Source organism: Triticum aestivum, chromosome 4B (genome assembly GCF_018294505.1).
Source record: "Triticum aestivum cultivar Chinese Spring chromosome 4B, IWGSC CS RefSeq v2.1, whole genome shotgun sequence".
In the NCBI taxonomy this organism is placed as follows: Eukaryota; Viridiplantae; Streptophyta; class Magnoliopsida; order Poales; family Poaceae; genus Triticum; species Triticum aestivum.
In genome coordinates this window covers 397,777,841-397,794,955 of record NC_057804.1, presented here as the reverse complement: position 1 = coordinate 397,794,955, position 17,115 = coordinate 397,777,841, and the positions used below count along the sequence as shown (strand labels likewise).

At 42.8% G+C, this 17,115-nt stretch overlaps 2 protein-coding genes across 3 annotated transcripts; both read left to right on the top strand.

The window, feature by feature from the left end:
* Positions 1 to 4,150: 4,150 nt before the first annotated feature.
* On the top strand, positions 4,151 to 12,264 carry LOC123092331 (protein SEMI-ROLLED LEAF 2). 2 transcript variants are annotated; one of them, XM_044514078.1, is made up of 20 exons: positions 4,151 to 4,458; positions 4,561 to 4,721; positions 5,002 to 5,076; positions 5,186 to 5,301; positions 5,417 to 5,528; positions 5,673 to 5,795; positions 5,904 to 5,951; positions 6,378 to 6,580; positions 7,144 to 7,340; positions 7,749 to 8,029; positions 8,208 to 8,357; positions 8,569 to 8,964; positions 9,218 to 9,367; positions 9,613 to 9,688; positions 9,774 to 9,898; positions 10,504 to 10,695; positions 10,839 to 10,979; positions 11,103 to 11,237; positions 11,587 to 11,787; positions 11,863 to 12,264. In XM_044514078.1, the coding sequence occupies exons 2-20, from the start codon at positions 4,587 to 4,589 to the stop codon at positions 11,986 to 11,988; spliced, it is 2,982 nt and encodes a 993-aa protein (XP_044370013.1). In that variant the 5' UTR covers positions 4,151 to 4,458; positions 4,561 to 4,586; the 3' UTR covers positions 11,989 to 12,264. The 2 variants fall into 2 exon arrangements, with proteins under 2 accessions (XP_044370013.1, XP_044370012.1); XM_044514077.1 differs by having other exon boundaries at positions 8,566 to 8,964.
* Positions 12,265 to 13,108: 844 nt separating this feature from the next.
* Positions 13,109 to 16,865, top strand: LOC123092330 (ATP-dependent Clp protease proteolytic subunit 5, chloroplastic). Its single transcript, XM_044514076.1, has 9 exons — positions 13,109 to 13,334; positions 13,411 to 13,506; positions 13,728 to 13,848; positions 13,954 to 14,046; positions 15,012 to 15,057; positions 15,132 to 15,204; positions 16,073 to 16,107; positions 16,194 to 16,282; positions 16,477 to 16,865. The coding sequence occupies exons 1-9, from the start codon at positions 13,237 to 13,239 to the stop codon at positions 16,672 to 16,674; spliced, it is 849 nt and encodes a 282-aa protein (XP_044370011.1). The 5' UTR covers positions 13,109 to 13,236; the 3' UTR covers positions 16,675 to 16,865.
* Positions 16,866 to 17,115: the final 250 nt, after the last annotated feature.

Sequence of the window (17,115 nt, the reverse complement as noted above, 5' to 3'; positions counted from 1 at the left end):
AGGAAAAAAACTTGGAAATAAAGTATCCTTACACTTATTCCATGAATCAATACTATCTTTAGGCAAGGATGAAAACCAAGTTTTAGCACGATCTCGTAGTGAGAACGGAAATAGCTTCAATTTAACAATATGATTATCCACATCTTTTTTTTGCATATCACACAATTCAACGAAATTATTAAGATGGGATGCAACATCTTTGTTAGGACTATCAGAAAATTGTTCTTTTATAACAAGATTCAACAAAGCGGCATTAATTTCATAAGATTCTGCACTAGTGGCGGGGGCAATGGGAGTACTAATAAAATCATCATTATTAGTGTTGTAAAAATCACACAACTTAGTATTTTGTTGAGGCATCGTGACAGAGCAAGCAATCTAGCACAGAAGCAGACAAAAAGCAAACGAAAAAGCAAACAAAAAGAAGGCAAATATGTTTGTATTTTTCTGAAAACATTTTAGAAGTAGGGGAGAGGAAAACAAGAGGCAAATGACAAATAATGTAAATGCAAGAGATGAGAGTTTATGATGGGTACTTGGTAGGCTTGATGTAGACCCTCCCCGGCAATGGTGCTAGAATTCTTCCTACTACTTCTTGAGCTTGCATTTGTTTTCCCCTTGAAGAGGAAAGGGTGATGCAACAAAGTAGAGATAAGTATTTTCCTCAGTTGAGAACCAAGGTATCAATCCAGTAGGAGGAACACATAAGTCACCAATGATTGCACCTACACAAACAAATGAATACTTGCACCCAACGCGACAAAGGGATTGTCAATCCCTTTACGGTTACTTGCAAGGATGAGATCTGATATGATAGTTATAAAATATAAGTAAAAGTGCAAATAAGATAAAGGTAAATAAATTGCAACAAGCTATTTTTGGGTTTTTGGTTTTATAGATCTGAAAATAATATGGTAAAAGATAGACTCGGGGCCATAGTTTTCACTAGAGGCTTCTCTCTTGAAAGAAATCATATGGTGGGAAAGCAAATTACTATTGAGCAATTTATAGAAAAGCAAATAATTATGACAACATCTGAGGCAATAATCATGTACATAGGCATCACGTCTGTGGCAAGTAGACCGACTCCTGCCTGCATCTACTACTATTACTCCACACATCGACAACTATCCAGCATGCATCTAGTGTATTAAGTTAACAAGAATGGAGTAACACCTTAAGGAAGATGACATGCTGTAGAGGAATAGATCCAATCAATATGAACAAAACCCATCTTTTTTATCCTTTGTGGCAACAATACAAATACGTGTCATGTCCCCTTCTGTCACTGGGAATAAGCACCGAAAGATCGAACCCACTACAAAGCACCTCTCCCATTGCAGGAAAAATCAATCTAGTTGGCCAAACCAAATCAATAGATCAGAGAGAAATACAAAGTTATCTTGATCATGCATAAAAGAGTTTAGAGAAGACTCAAATAATATTCATACATAATCCGATCATAAACCCACAATTCATAGGATCTCAACAAACACACGCAAAAGAAGATTACATCAAATAAATCTCCAAGAACATCGAGGAGAACATTGTATTGAAGATCAAAGAGAGAGAGAGAGAGGAAGTCATCTAACTACTAGCTATGGACCCGTAGGTTAAACTACTCACACATCATCGGAAGGGTAACAAGGCTGATGTAGAAGCCCTCCATGATCGAATCCCCCTTCGGAGGAGTACCGAAAAAGGCCCCAAGATGGGATCTCACGAGGATAGAAACTTGCGGCGGCGGAAAAGTATTTTTGGTGTGCCCTCTGGTCTACGGAGAATATTTGGGTATTTATAGAAGAAGAATTAGGGCTAGAGGTGCCACAGGGGGGCCACAAGCCCAGGGGCGCGCCCTCCGAGCTTGTCGTGGCCTCGTGGCTCTCCTGGCCTCCTTCTGAAGCTTCCAGGGTGTCCAAGAAAAATCGTCAAAAAGGTTCGTTCTGTTTGGACTCCGTTTGGTATTGATTTTCTGTAAACACAAAAACAAGGAAAAAACAACAATTGGCACCGGGCACTAGGTTAATAGGTTATTCCCAAAAATGATATAAAATAGCATCATAATGCATATAAACCATCCAAGATTGATAATATAATAGCATAGAACAATAAAAAAATATAGATACGTTGAAGACGTATCAGAGCATCTTGTACCATGTGACCTCACACACCATGGCGACGACAAACGGGGGAAGAAAATAGGAAAATATGGGGCAACTAGTTTTGTTCATCGCCCCCCGACTTCAATAGGTGTTAGTAGGCTCCTTGGGCGGTGCACCGACCAACATGCCTTGAATGTGGGCAGGAAACTAGTGAGCTCTGGTGTGGTGGGTTTAGACTGTCAATCTGACGTGACAAATGCGTCCGAGCTGCCTCAAATCCTTTCCACACATGAATTGAGTTTGGGGGTGCAGACAACTTAGATATTAGACATATGAATTAGGAATGAGGCCTGGCTGAATACATTTATGGGCCTTGTCCAAACTGTTAGAGCATCTATGACCGGACCCCTCATATTGCCCCTACACGTCAGATGGCCTGGTCAGTGACCGATCACTTTTTTGCGACCCAACCGAACCTCTCAAACTAGCCCTATGCGTCCGAGCTATCCGGCACCCCCATACTCAACCCATATGTGGGGCGAATATAAGGAGGCTCGGACGCGTCCGTCACATCAGCTCTGACCCACCTTGTCCCATAAATACTCCATCTGGAGCAAACCCTAGTCAAAGTCCACACCCTCGACCACTGTGCTTCATTTCCACTTCTCGTCTCCTCCTTTCCCCTCTCCTCCACCATGTCTGGCTCCGCCAACCAATCCGACAGCGCATCCGACAGTGAGTCTGGTCCCCTCGACTGGGAAGGGTTCTTGAAGGAGGACTGAAGAAATAAAGGGTGAACTCATATATAGTGCCAAATTTGAAAATCGTGATTGTAGATGCTCTTACTTGGAACAAATGGGACGGAATGAGTATCTAATTCCATTGAAGATGCTCTAACCTATCTCTTCTATACATATAGTAGTAGTACTTAAATAGCTGCTACGCGTCGACCGGTGGATCTTCTAAGAAGATCTGCCGCCTCGCGAGCCGTGGGATCTGACACAATCAAGAGGCCGAATGTCTTACTTTATTTTGCAACAGAGGTCTTGTTGCGGAAACATTTACAATGGAGGTTATGTTGTAGTTTTTTTGCAACATAGGTTATGTTGCGGGGTTTTTTTGCAACATAGATCGGGTTGCAGAATGTTTTTCCTGTCTTCACTTTTTTTGCAACAATGGTGATGTGGTGGTAGAACTTTTGCAACATATGTAATGTTGCAGAAAATTTTAAAACTGAAAATGTGCAAAAACATCGGTGTTGTTTCCTGCATCGAGCGCATCGCCGCTGGCCTCAGCAGAGCAATAGTGCCGCCGCTCCTGCTGTTTCAGAAGCACGACGGGGAGAACCACCACTGGCGACCGCCACCACCTAGCACTTATGCCGGCTACAAGAGCAGAGAGAAAGGTACCTCTCGATCCGTACAGAGGCCGGCCACAGCCGGCGGAAATCCCACCATTGTCACCGCCGCAGGAGGTCTGCCCGGGTTGCCTCGTAGGCCTACACCGCCGCCCTCCCTAGTCCCAGCTGCCGACACCCTCCATAGTCCCAGCCGTTGCAGGATCTAACTCTGGTCGGTTTGCAACAAGGGGCTAGTTGCATAACCCTTTATGAAGCAATGGACGAGTTGCAGAACGTTGACACAGAGGGGCTGGTTCCTGACCATCTGATTAATAGCCCATCCAATGAACACGGAGGTGGCGGACGCTCGCGCAGGATCGGTCAGTTGAAAAGAATTATTTTCCACTTAAATAAGGCTAGTCCCTATTTTATGTTAGACAGAGATTAATTAAGAAGAGAGTTATGACTTTGTCTTATACGGTGGTTAATTAAGAAGAGAGATTCTGATAAAGTCACCACTAGCCATATGTGGTTAAAAAACAAAGCATATTAAATGATAGATAACCCTCCATTGTTAAGAATCCTATCTTCCTGAAGAAGCCTCGGATACAATCGAAATCCAAACCCAACGCCTGCCTTGCCATGTGCGTCACTGTGTGTACTTTTGGGCAGGCTGGCGGGTGGGCGTGGAAAGCCGTCGTCAATCCTCGCCGAGCACAGGAGAAAAGGCTGCTCCAACTGGCCCTGCCACCGAGGCCGCGGTCACGTGAAGCCCCTCTTCTGCCCTTCCTCCTCTTTCCCCACTCCCCCCCAACACACCAAAATTTCCCCTTCGCTCGTCTCCGCCATGCCTTGGACTCTCCTGACCTAGCTAGCCGTGCCGTGCCCCACAACCCCTCCGCCTCTCCTGCGCGCGTCGCCGCCGTCGCCATTACCCTTCTTCCTCGTCGCGGCATCGCGTTCCTCCACCCCGTCCGCAACCTCCGCCCGTTTGTTTGGTTTGGAGGTAACTTGGAGGTATGTTTCCGTCCAGCGATTAGTTAAGGAATCCCACTGACCTCCACAATGCGAACGCGGCACGCCGTCTAGATCCGCCACTGACCCAGCCGGTTGCTCCAGCCTCCAGCCTCCGCGGGCCGCCGAAGATGGGCTTCATGGGGGCGAAGCTGTTCCCGTCGTGCGAGAGCATGTGCGTCTGCTGCCCGGCGCTGCGCCCAAGCTCGCGCCGCCCCGTCAAGCGGTACAAGAAGCTGCTCGCTGAGATATTTCCCAAGACGCCTGTAAGTGCTCGCTTCTCGCTATTGTTGGCCGGCCTGGTTGGTTGCTGCTGCGGTCGTTGGATATGCTGTGCTGTGCTGTCTTCGATCTATAAGTGGAGTAATCCACATGTTCCACAGAACATGGCCATGTCACATGGTTATCTTCTGCCACTGTGTAATTGTTTTTTGCAGAATGCAGCTTCCGCTGTTACTTGCAAAGGACACACTAATGCTCACACATACTTGATACTTCAGTATTAGGGCCGTATAGTTGCTCATAGAATAGAGTTTACCTTTGCAGGAGGGTCCCCCAAACGAGAGGAAAATCATGAAGTTATGCGAGTATGCTGCCAAGAATCCCCTGCGCATTCCAAAGGCATGTGACCTTTGCATCATGCTTTCTCACATTTCATTGCTAAAGTATTCTTTAGGGGTCTTTGGTTAATCAATATTCAGTAGGTTTCCCTTCACTGCATGCTTGTCAGATTGCCAAGTTTCTGGAACAGAGGAGTCGCAAGGAACTGCGTGCTGCTCATTTGAACTATGTCAAGATAATCACTGAAGCATACAGCAAGCTACTCTTCATTTGTAAGGAGCAGATGTAAGTTTCTGAAACTCTTGGCTGCCACTCACTTTTTCTATTCGAAAATGTTAATGGTTTCCGATGAAGCTTCGTGGCTAAAAAGTTATGTTACTGTGTGCATGTGATGGTATAGGGCATATTTTGCCATCAGCCTGGTGAACGTCCTTACCGACCTTCTGGAAAGCAAGCAGGAGAACATTCATATCCTTGGATGTCAAACTTTAGCAAGGTTTATTTACAGCCAGGTGGGGCATTATGATGGATCAGACATGCTTAGAGTTATAAACATTGCATTTCGATCTGTTCCTCCTAATCATGAAAGGCTACTACTCGAGTCACTTTATTTTCTTTAGTTATGTATGACATTCACTATGTTGTCACATTCACAGGTAGACAACACATATGCACGAAATATTGAGAGCTTGGTCCACAAAGTGTGCACACTTTCACGGCAACAGGGAGTGGAGCATAGTCTTCTGCGGGCAGCAAGCCTACAGTGTCTCTCAGCAATGGTAAATGTGGCTTTGCAGCTCTCTTTCTTCATTTCTGTTATCTTCTTCACATTTCCAGGTAATTTGTTTGAATGTCCAGTTCAGTTAACTATTGTAATACTCGTGCAGATCTGGTTTATGAAGGAACATTCGTACATATTTGCTGATTTTGATGAGGTAACTACAATCAGTTCTTTTAGTTGCATTGCTTCATTGATCATTACTTGCGGCTGTGGAGAATCAAAGGAGACTAAGCTTGTTTCTTGGACAGTAGAGTTCCAAATCGCTCAACCTGGTTGCTTGCTTAGTTGCTCGTTTGGACCAGGTTATTACCAATAGAATGCTTGTGTGGTCATAAAGAACACCATTATTTATCTTGTCTTCTGCAGACTGCAAATGTTGTTGACTTATCCAGTTTTTTAATGATTTCTGTTTCGACTTCTAGTAAAATGGTTATATCATGGCACATAAGAATTCCGTTATGGTTTCTCTATTTCTTTCGGGGAGTTTACACTTTGTGTACTGTTTTGTTGATAAGCTCTTGAAGAACTTTTGTTTCTCAAGTTTAATGCAATGATGTATGTTCTCTCTTTGACGTGACAGATGGTGCAGTCGGTCTTGGAAAATTACAGGATGGATGGAACTGCTGGTGGTGATGATGACAGGCATGCATCACAGCATAACTGGGTTGATGAAATAGTCAGGCGTGAGGGAAGAGCTGGTTTAGGTGGAGGTAATGATGTAAATTTCTGTGGTGCAACAACTACTAGACTGCGATCAACAAGAGACTCTTCAGCACTGACCAGGTGAAGTGTCATTCTCATTTATATATACTCGCTATAGCACTTTTTCTTTTCCCTAAATTTTGTGCAGAAAAAAAATGCATGCTGTTGCATATCATACACACTTTTACTGCATTGCAACCTTTCAGTTCATTTTAGTTCTGTATGGTGTCTAGCAATAGTGTATGTCATTCCTTTTCATACTTTGAAGGGTACATACATGCTAGAAGCCTATAACTGAGGTTCAGATACGACACTTAAAAGTGTAGGTGTCTTTCAACTTCTATTGACAACTTATTTGTGTGGCTAATGTGACCTTGCTATCAAGTACATGCACATTGCACTGGAGATGCAGAAAAAGAGCACGAAAATATGGAAGGAAATTTCCTTTTGAAGCATAGCAGATTATAATATAAATAAGTCAAGTATGTTTTTTCACTGGTTAATCCATCAATCAAGGGATGAATGGGAAGGCCTTGAGAATGACCGTCCAACCTATATTTTGTGACATGTTTGATGCTGCTTCTTTTTAATATTCGAGCTCAGATGAACCCAACATATTATGATTCATTTGAATGACTATGCAGGGAGGAGCGTGAATCTCCAGAAGTATGGTCCCATATTTGTGTTCAGAAGCTTGCAGAACTGGCCAAAGAGAGTACAACTATGCGGCGCATCCTTGATCCAATGCTTTCTTACTTTGATATGAAGAAACAGTGGGCTCCTAGGCATGGATTAGCTTTGCTTGTCTTGTCTGATATGTCTTATCTAGAGAAGAGTTCAGGTAAATTTTTGTTCCCAAGAAGATTTTGAATTTTGAACTATCAAAATAGTAAAAATACGTAGGTCATGTTATGCTATATATGAGCTTTGTATTTATTCTTCTAATTACATGGCATGCTATGAAGATCCTTGTCTTTCTAGTAATAGAGAAAGTGTCGACAATTTTCTTGCTGCTCCATACTTCCAATCTATTTAGTTATCTTTGAGCAAACACTTTGTTTGGCGTTTTCAATTCTTGAATGCATTATAAGTCTTCTTATATTGCTGTGATTGCTCGTTTCTGGGTTGATCGTGACCCATTTTCTGACGGAATACATTTGCAGTCCACAGTGCACTTTCCTTTCCTGTTTGCAACATATTTAAGGGGTTTCCTTGTCTGCTGAAGTGCTAATACATTTGTTTCTCATAGGCAACGAACAATTGATTTTGACTGTTGTCATCCGTCATCTGGACCACAAGAATATTTTGCATTGTCCTCAGACTAAATCTGATATTATTCAGACAGCAACATCTTTGGCACGACAGCTGCGATCACGAGGAGTTGCTCCTGAACTTGCAGTGGCAGGTGACTTGTGCAGGCACTTGAGGAAAACGCTAGAGGCCATGGAGTCAGCCAGTGTTGAAGAGCTGAGCTTGAATGAGTCTCTTCAAAATTTCCTGGAGGGCTGTCTTGTTGAAGTCGTAAGAGGAGTATGTCCCACACTATTCCAGTTACACGCTAACATTTGTTAACTGCCATGGATGTTTTTAGTGCATCTTTCTTAGAAATTTGCAACTGCGAGAGCTTTGACGCTAAAGAGTTACACTAGTATATAGTTTTATACATACATTTCCTTCACTTTTGTTAATTTTTTGGAACTTCTTATAGGTTAAAGATGTGCGGCCACTTTATGACATGATGGCAATTACATTGGAGAATTTGCCTTCTATTCCTGCTGTTGCTAGAGCAACTATTGGAAGTTTGCTGATACTTTGCCACATAATCTCTTTGACATCAGTATCTTCGGACGCTCCTATGGTCAGTTCTGAATTTATACTATGCACTCATCAAATATTTTCTAAATTAAGAAAGAGTGATGTGATGAAGTTCAGAAACTGTATATTCTCTTCTTCACATCAAATAATTTATTGCACTGCATGCTGTTCATCGTTGGCAGAATTCTACTCCGTGATCAGTTGGCTACTTCTGCCATTCTTTGCTTAGTTTTTAATCTAACTCTTCTTAGCAGGTGTTTCCGGAAGCACTCCTCCAGCAGATATTGAGATCCATGGTACATCCAGATGCAGACACTCGTGTGGGGGCGCACCACATATTTTCTGCTGTAATTGTCCGAGGCCCAAGCCATCAGAGGGGTGATTCAGAGTACCTATTTGCAACAAAGAAGTGTCAATCTCGATCACCATCAGTGTTTGCTTCAGCTACTGCTCTACTTGAGAAGTTAAGGAGAGAGAAAGAATGCTTAGGTTCAGATAAGCCTGGACATATGATGCATGATGATGGGAAGGAAAGGAACACCCATGAAGAGGATAATAAGAATGTTTGGGCACGAAAAAGCCCGGCTTATTTTTCAAAGTTGGTCTTCTCTTTCGTCGATCGATGGGCAACACTAGCTAGTTCTGCTGAGGTAACCCAGTCCTGCCCCATCCCCCCTCACCTCTGCGAGGGCCCTTGTTTTGTTGCGATGTATTACCTCCGCTCCATATTAGTTGACGCTCAGATGTATCTAGACGTAATTCAGTGGTACATACATCCGTTTGGGCGTCAACTAATATGGAACGGAGGGAGTATATATTTTTGGGTCTGGTTGGATCACTTAGAGGGATACACAACTCATTATTCATGATTACTGAAGAAAAAACTTTTGACCCATCTTCCAGGAAACCAAAATCGTCCTGTTAACTGAAGATCAAACAAATCAATTGCTGTCTGCATTTTGGATACAGGCCAATCAGACCGATAACACTCCTTTTAATTATGAGGCCATTGGTCATTCATACAGCCTCACTGTTCTTTCTTCCCGCCTTAAGGTACGAGTTCCTTTTTAAACTGTATCTTTGAAGTTTTCAAGTATATCCATGAAGAGTTTATCAAGTGGTTCTCATTTTCCTCATTTTTGGATAGCATTTTTTCTTTCATAAAGAGATACCTAGTCATGTCAATGGTCTCATCTTCTCTTTATGCTGCAAGAAATATATCCTTGCATACTATGGAAGGTCGCATTATCTTGGCTAAGTAAATTTCCAATGTTGAAATAGTGGTTTTGGTGCTGCAGAATTCAAGCAACAGTAATAACATTCAGTTCTTCCAGTTGCCTCTGTCCCTCCGAAGTATTGCTTTAACTCCAAGTGGTAGGATCTGCATAATGAAATTTATGATCGCCTGTTTCCTCATCCGCATCATGAAGTTGACTTGTCTTGTATGCAATTTTTCCAGGAGGCCTGCCCCCTTCTTGCCAACGGTCTATTTTTTCCTTAGCAACGAATATGCTGGCTTTTGCTGGAAAAGTCTGTCATATTGTTGAATTGGCAGAGTTGCTAAGGTGTTTTACCTCATCCAACGTAAGTACTCAGTTGTAGTACAGAAACTATTAAGATACCTCTGTTTTGTTTTTTCATGTGAAACTTCACTTCAGTTTTCTCAAAAGAAGAAGTATTACCTCTAAGGTGTTTTACATTATCTGGTGTAAGTTCTAGTACATATGCTAATAAGATACTCCTATTATGTTTCTATATGTGAAACTGTACTTCAGTTTTATCTAAATAAAAGTATTACTTCTAAGGTACTCCCTTCGTCCCAAAATAAGTGTCGCTGATTATTTTACATTATCTGATGTAAATCCTAAGTTCTAGTACAGATGCTAATATGATACTCCTATTATGTTTCTTTGGTGAAACTTTACTTTGTTGTTTTTTTCCAAAAAAATGTATACTTGCAGTATTTCTTGTGTGCAGCAACGCATGTGTTCGTATTAATGTTCATTGGTGTGCCTCACTTTAATGGTAGCTTTCTTGTTGCCTTCTGTGCCCGTTGCCCAATTATCTCTTCAATAACTTTTGCTTGTTCTACTCCCTCCGTTCATAAATAAGTGACACTATAGCAAATATAAAATTATCTTCAATTTCCTGAACGTTTGCTGAAAACTATGTTATCAATTTTTTCGCAGATTGATTCTTATCTAAGAATTGGTGAAGACTTGCAACTCTATGTAAGGTTGCAATCGGATCTTGGCAGCTATGGTTCTGAAAGTGATCAAGACGTTGCTAGGTCTGTACTTTCTGATTGCAGAAAGAAAGTGGGGATAAATGATCAGCGAGTGCTTGATGTGATTGCCTGTGCACTTTCAAATTTAACAGAGGTTAGTCCTGTGAGAATGGTTCAATTTTGTTGTCTATTTGCTGTTGACACTGCATTTTATAGCCCTAGTGAGATCATATACTGATGCTGTTGAAAGTGAAGGTAACGTACTATTTCCTAATGTTCTTATAACTGCGTTATCAGATGGACAAGGATGCACTGGCGAAGGAGCTCACAGAGATGTTTACTCCTGAAGAAGTTCCCTTGTTTGGTTCAAATTCAGCCCTTGACTGGGCCAACTTTCATGCGCAGGCATTTTCCGATGAATCCCTTTCTTTTGATGAGGTATGCCACTTACACAAAATGGTCCTTACTAATAGCGCAAAATTCGTTTCCTTCTTGTACTGTACGTTGCCATCATTAAAATGTATTTTTACGTCTCCTCATATGTGTCCTTTTGCATTGTAGGAGTGTTCAAGAACATCTTCGGTAGATGGTGGATTGCACGACTCACCAATTACAAATACTGCTAGCTCCACATCCAAGATTACGCTTCCTCATTCTGCTCCCCGTGTCCTGGGTGTTGGTCAGTTGCTTGAATCGGTGAGTACCTGTTGTGAAATTCAGCTGCTGTTGCACACGGTGACACAGTTTACTACTCGTTTTTTGGCTCATAGTTCTTGTGTGGTACCTGTTGTGAAATACATGTCACTCTCCTGAACTGACTGTATTGCCGTGAACCAATTGGCTTCTCTGTTAGGGTGATTTTTTCTTTTTTGAACACCCAATGTTGAATTCCTGGACCCGCCACCGCACGAGCCCCCTTTCACTTGCTACCTCTGTTTCAGTGTTCACATTTTCTTGTGTGGTAAAGCTAGTATAACCACCGCAAAACATTGTTATACCTTGTCTTTGCATTGGGTTCTGAGTAGTAGACTGTTTCTCTGGTCAGGCGCTGCATGTAGCTGGCCAGGTTGCAGGGGCATCCGTTTCTACCTCCCCCCTCCCATACGGCACAATGACCAGTCAATGTGAGGCCCTGGGATCGGGCACTAGGAAGAAGCTATCAAGCTGGCTCGTGAATGGCCACAACTCGACTCCAGACAATCCTGTGCCAAGCCTTCCCGCTGCCGATCATTTCATCCTTCCTAAGGTATGAAGATTCTACAAAGCCCAACCGGTTTACTCTGAATCTTGTTTTCACTTTTCACTAACAACATTTGTCCAGGTAAATTCCTGTGGCTTCGAGATGAACCGCACGTCATCAGAGCCGTGCTCCATGGTGAAGCTTCCACCGGCCAGCCCATTCGACAACTTCCTCAAGGCAGCTTATCGCACCCCGCAGGAGATGTGATTACCCTTGCCGTCGGAAGAAGTGCTAGACTGTAGTATCTAAGCTTTGAACACTAGTTTGTCTTAATGACTTGGCCTCCTGGCTGCGAGTAACATGGTATCAGTTGTTGTAGCGTATGTATGACCACGTGTATCTATCTATGTACTAAAACGGTTGTAGCGTGTGTGATCATGTGCACCGCAGTACTAGACGACTGTAACCTAGCGTGTCGTGTCTGTTGTCTGTAGCGAGAAGACTTGTGATCGAGACTAATGCCATGATCTGGGCATCTCTCCATTTCTCGTCCGTGTAGTCTAGAACGAGAAACAACAAAGCAAAATACGCCCGCTGAATCGTGGGACGGTGGGAATCACAGATGTGCCGCATCAGGTATCAGCTACTGCATGTTATATATTTGAGCAGCAGTCATTTTTGTGTATATCCTGAAAACGGGTTACACAAGTGCAATGCTTTAAACATTTCACAATTGTTAAAGGTATGCGCGAGTTTAGGACATGCTTCATTGATGTCTAACTTTTCCACAACTAATCATGCGCACACAACATGTGGCCAACATACTGACCACAAGAAGCATACGGCTACCCCTCAAAAAAAAAAAAGAAGCATACGGCTGACGAAGTGTGACAAAATCCCAATTGTGGCAATAAACTCAACATGTGTAGAAAGAATTGTAGGCGACTAGCTTTAGTTGACAGCTGACTAAGTAATATTTATTTTTTGTTAGAGCGTGACTAAGATTTAAGGTGAGAGGCTTATTTTTTGGACCGGAATATTTAGCAAACGTTAGATTTTTAGGCAAGGCAAATCGAATGTTTTTCATGGCAAATTATGTTTGCCGAGGGTGGCAAGTTTAGTTGGCGAGCATGGCAGCCAGAAAATTGCCATGCTCGCCAACTAAATTTGTCATCCTCACACCAACATAAATTGCCATGAGGAACGTCAGATTTTTAGCATTTCCCTTTTTTAATTTTTGGGGGAGGGTGAGAGGCTTATTTTTCTTATTTTATTTTATTTTATCCTACAAACGAAATGTACAGTACTATCGATCTCCCGCACAGTGTAAGCCCAGGCCCATAGCTAAACAAGCCCACACTCTTACTGCGACCCGCGTCGTCGGGTCTTCTTTCTTCGCCCACAGTCTCACTGCCATCTTCTAAGCACTCTTCTTCCCGGATAAGAAGCGCAGCCAAAGCCCCCCTCCGCCCAAAACCCCCACCGGCCACCGCGAGCTCTCTCCTCGCCCCGCCCATGGCGACCTCCACCGCCTCCTCCTCCTCTCTCACCGCTCCTCTCCTTGGCCCCAAACCTAGCCCCAATCCGCCCCCCAGATCCCTCCCGCTCCTCAGGTTCCCATCTCTCCCGCACTGTTCCTCCCCGCTTTCCAGTTCCAACCACTCTGCCCTAACCATGTCCGCCTCGCAGGAATCGGAGGTGCGCTCGGTCCGTGGCCGCCTCTGCCGGCGGCGGCGGAGTGGGACTGCACGGGGCTGCTCACAGGCGCGGGATTTGGTCGATCAGGTGAAGTCAATTCCACTCGCTTCTTCCCTTTCGCGCTTCCTGTAGTATCCTGTTAGACTCTGACGATGTATTTCCGTTAGCCCGGTTTCAAAACGAAAAGGTGAAGTCAATTCGTGGCAGCAAGTTTTGCAGTTTCGCGTCGTCTGTTTGGTATGCTGGACGAGGTTCAGTTAGGGATCTATAAGGGTGCTGATGGCGCTGTGTGTGTGTGTGTCTGCCAGGGATGACTTGCTGATGCCTAGGTCGCCCTACTTCCCCGTGGAGGCCGCGGGGCAGGAGCGCGGGCCCTCACCCATGGTGATGGAGCGGTTCGAGAGCGTCGTCAGCCAGCTCTTTCAGCACGTACGGGAATACTGGACTCTGTGAAAAATTGTTTCATCTCCTCTGTAGAGCCATTTTGCGAGTGTAATCTGCGGTGTGTGAACATGTGCACGCGTCCTGCTGCAGAGAATTATCCGATGCGGTGGACCCGTGGAGGATGATATGGCCAATGTCATTGTTGCGCAGCTGCTATACCTAGACGCCGTCGATCCTAACAAGGTAAGTTGTGAAAAATGAAACTCTCTCCTTGTGCGCAATTCCTAATTCCTGTCCCAGATGAATAGTTATCTTGGCAGAAGCTTTTTTATGATCTATTCATCCCAGCCTACTTTGGAATTGCTGATCTGTATATCAATTATCAAAGGATGTAGTATGTTGCTTTAGCTTCAAACACATTATAGGGCATCACACTACACACACGTAAGTGGAACTTGTGCCCTAAGTTGTTATTTCAGGTGAAGTAGAGTGGCACTGTGGTTCTTGGATGCGCTTCCTCTATTAAAGGAAAATCACTTGACTTCGTAGGAAACAGTTCTATTTATCTGGACCCTAGTTTGTCAATACCTATGCGACTAAGGTGCTGGAGTTATCAACTGTTACTGGTACTTTTGTATTGCTGCTACATCATAGTGCTTAGGTTTTGAGCTGCCTAGGTAGGCCTGGAATTGAGTATATATTCTTATGATCTTGTGATGATGGTAAATTCAAACAAATGAATCTCTCTTCCTTCTGTTGCAGTTTCTTATTCCTAGATCAGTAGTTTTCTGGTCAGAAGCTTTACTCTAGAATTGCTGATACGTATCCATTATCAAGGGAAGTAATAGCATGTTGCTGCTTTATCTTCAACACATTATAGGGCCTTCTTGCACCATCAGCGGAACTTGTAAACTAAGCCAAGTTATTTCTGGATGTAAAATAGAGTGTGACACTCTAGTTCTTGGATGTGTTTCCTCTATTAAGGAAACTACTTGATGTTGTAAAATAGAGAGGCTTCATTCTGCTTTTCAAGGAATGCGGCGGAAAAATCTCTGGAATTTATCTGGATATCTTTCCTACTAGAATTTATTTGTTAAAACTGTTACTGGTGCTTTTGTATTGCCGCCGTATCTTAGTGCTTAGGTTTTGAGCTGCCTGGGCAGGCCTTAGACTTGGTGATATAATTGGTTCTTGTCAATTTTGTGTAGGATATCATTATGTATGTGAATTCTCCAGGAGGATCGGTGACAGCTGGTAATAACGCACATTCATATTTGTAATCAGTTTATTCTTTCTTAATAACATCAATTTATTTTGTTTCTATTAAGGGATGGCCATATTTGATACAATGAAGCATATCAGGCCTGATGTTTCGACGGTTTGTATCGGACTTGCTGCAAGGTACTCAGTACTGACATCTTTGTGAAATTATTTTATTAGAAAATAGATGATTGGTTCAGATGTAGGATGCTTTATAGTTTGCACATTGCATAAAATCTTTATAATGGGGTTTGATTATTAAAACCAGGGATTCTGTTCCATTTTTCTGGATTTCACCTTTTGAGACAAGTACCTGTCTCTGGGCCTGCCCAGTTTTTTTTTCTTTTGAATTTTTGTTATGCATCTTAATTCTTAAATCATTGATGCATGTTTATTCAGTATAACCTGCCCAGTCTAGGATTTTGGATTGACGAGTCTATCTTTATTGCTGCAAGTAAAATGTTGGTATTTTTGTAATTCTAGATAGCAATTTTTTTTTTGCATGAGTGGATTTTATATCATATATCCTTAATTAAGATGATTAGATTTTCAAATTGTATGATTGTAAAATCTGTCAAGGATGGCAAAATACGAGAGAGCTGCTTCATTGTGCATTTCTCATTGCTGTGGTTTTGTCACTCTGCAAATTTACCTTTTGCAGTATTTAGGTCGTAATAAGCTTGGTCAATATTTACTAGGATACTTATATAATTAAATATGCTGGCAAGGAATATGGATTATTGTATGTAATACAGTTCCTAGTTTTAGGTTTAGCTTAAGTCATAGAACAGTGGTTTGGGTAGAATCAAGAGAGATGATTACCTCCTTAATAAAGAGGAGCTGATTACTTTTTTTCGTGATTACAGTCTCTTGGTAAAACATAATTATTGTCTACAGCTGCAAGTGTAGAACCTTTATTGTTCGTCTCTGGAATATTTTTCCTTTACCTTATTATTTTGTGTTATGTCACATTGATTCTTACACTTTCATTTTCTGTTTCCATTTGCAGTATGGGTGCTTTTCTACTTAGTGGCGGGACGAAAGGTAATATGAGTGACTGCTTACACTAGTACTAGATGTGGTCTACAGCTAGACCGACCTTCGTGCTTCATTGTGTGTACGTAATGCAGGGAAGAGGTACAGCTTACCTAACTCAAGAATAATGATCCACCAGCCTCTTGGAGGAGCCCAAGGACAAGAGACCGACCTTGAGATCCAGGTGAATTACCAAAGTGAAACTATGCCTGCTAATTTTAGACCAGGACAGCATCTCCGTGATGGAGATCTTTATTTTCCCATACATCCTTTGCTGCTTACTTAGTTTTGAGCACCAATGAGCCACTCTTTTGGCTAAGCAGCAAGACATATTGTTGCTTTGCCAGTCCTTTTAATCATGAATTGCATTTCCGTCAGGCCAATGAGATGCTGCACCACAAGGCCAACTTGAACGGATACCTAGCATACCACACTGGGCAGCCCCTGGATAAGATCAATGTAGATACTGACCGTGACTTCTTCATGAGCGCGAAGGAGGCGAAGGAGTATGGCCTTATTGATGGAGTAATCGTGAACCCTCTTAAAGCGCTGCAACCACTTCCAGCTTCCAGTTAGCCATGCCGTGCACAATCTCTGCCGCTCCAAGCATTTTTGTTGTGATCTTCTGGAGCTGTGTTTGTACCACGCTGTTTTCGTTAGTCTGGCTAGATGCTTTTGTAATTTCACGTTCTGAAGCTTTCACAGGTTGTACGGAACAGATGCACTACTAGAATATTCATCGTTTGCGGTAAGATATTTGCACGTGAGTCGACGTTGTTTTTGTTAATTTGACCTTCTTAGGGCTCTCTGCTTGGACACAAATTTTTGTTTGATATGAGGTGAGACTGCGGATCCAACTATTCTTGAAACACACTACTGTTTACGATAAACTCACCGCACAGCAAAGCGGCCAGTTTTGAGTCTCAAAAGAGTGAGTAAATTACACAGAAGTACCACAATTCGGTCATTGGAAGCAGATTGGTAATTTTTACGTGTCAGTATCAACTTTGGGGCGAG

Bases quoted from the DNA above. Each gene is read 5' to 3' on its own strand.
- LOC123092331 (XM_044514077.1), top strand. From the start codon at position 4,587: ATGGGCTTCATGGGGGCGAAGCTGTTCCCGTCGTGCGAGAGCATGTGC. The intron at 5,302-5,416 runs GTAAGTTTCTGA...GTGATGGTATAG, and splicing joins TTCATTTGTAAGGAGCAGAT to GGCATATTTTGCCATCAGCC. The intron at 10,980-11,102 runs GTATGCCACTTA...TTTGCATTGTAG, and splicing joins AATCCCTTTCTTTTGATGAG to GAGTGTTCAAGAACATCTTC.
- LOC123092330 (XM_044514076.1), top strand. From the start codon at position 13,237: ATGGCGACCTCCACCGCCTCCTCCTCCTCTCTCACCGCTCCTCTCCTT. The intron at 13,507-13,727 runs GTGAAGTCAATT...TGTGTCTGCCAG, and splicing joins CGCGGGATTTGGTCGATCAG to GGATGACTTGCTGATGCCTA. The intron at 16,108-16,193 runs GTAATATGAGTG...TACGTAATGCAG, and splicing joins ACTTAGTGGCGGGACGAAAG to GGAAGAGGTACAGCTTACCT.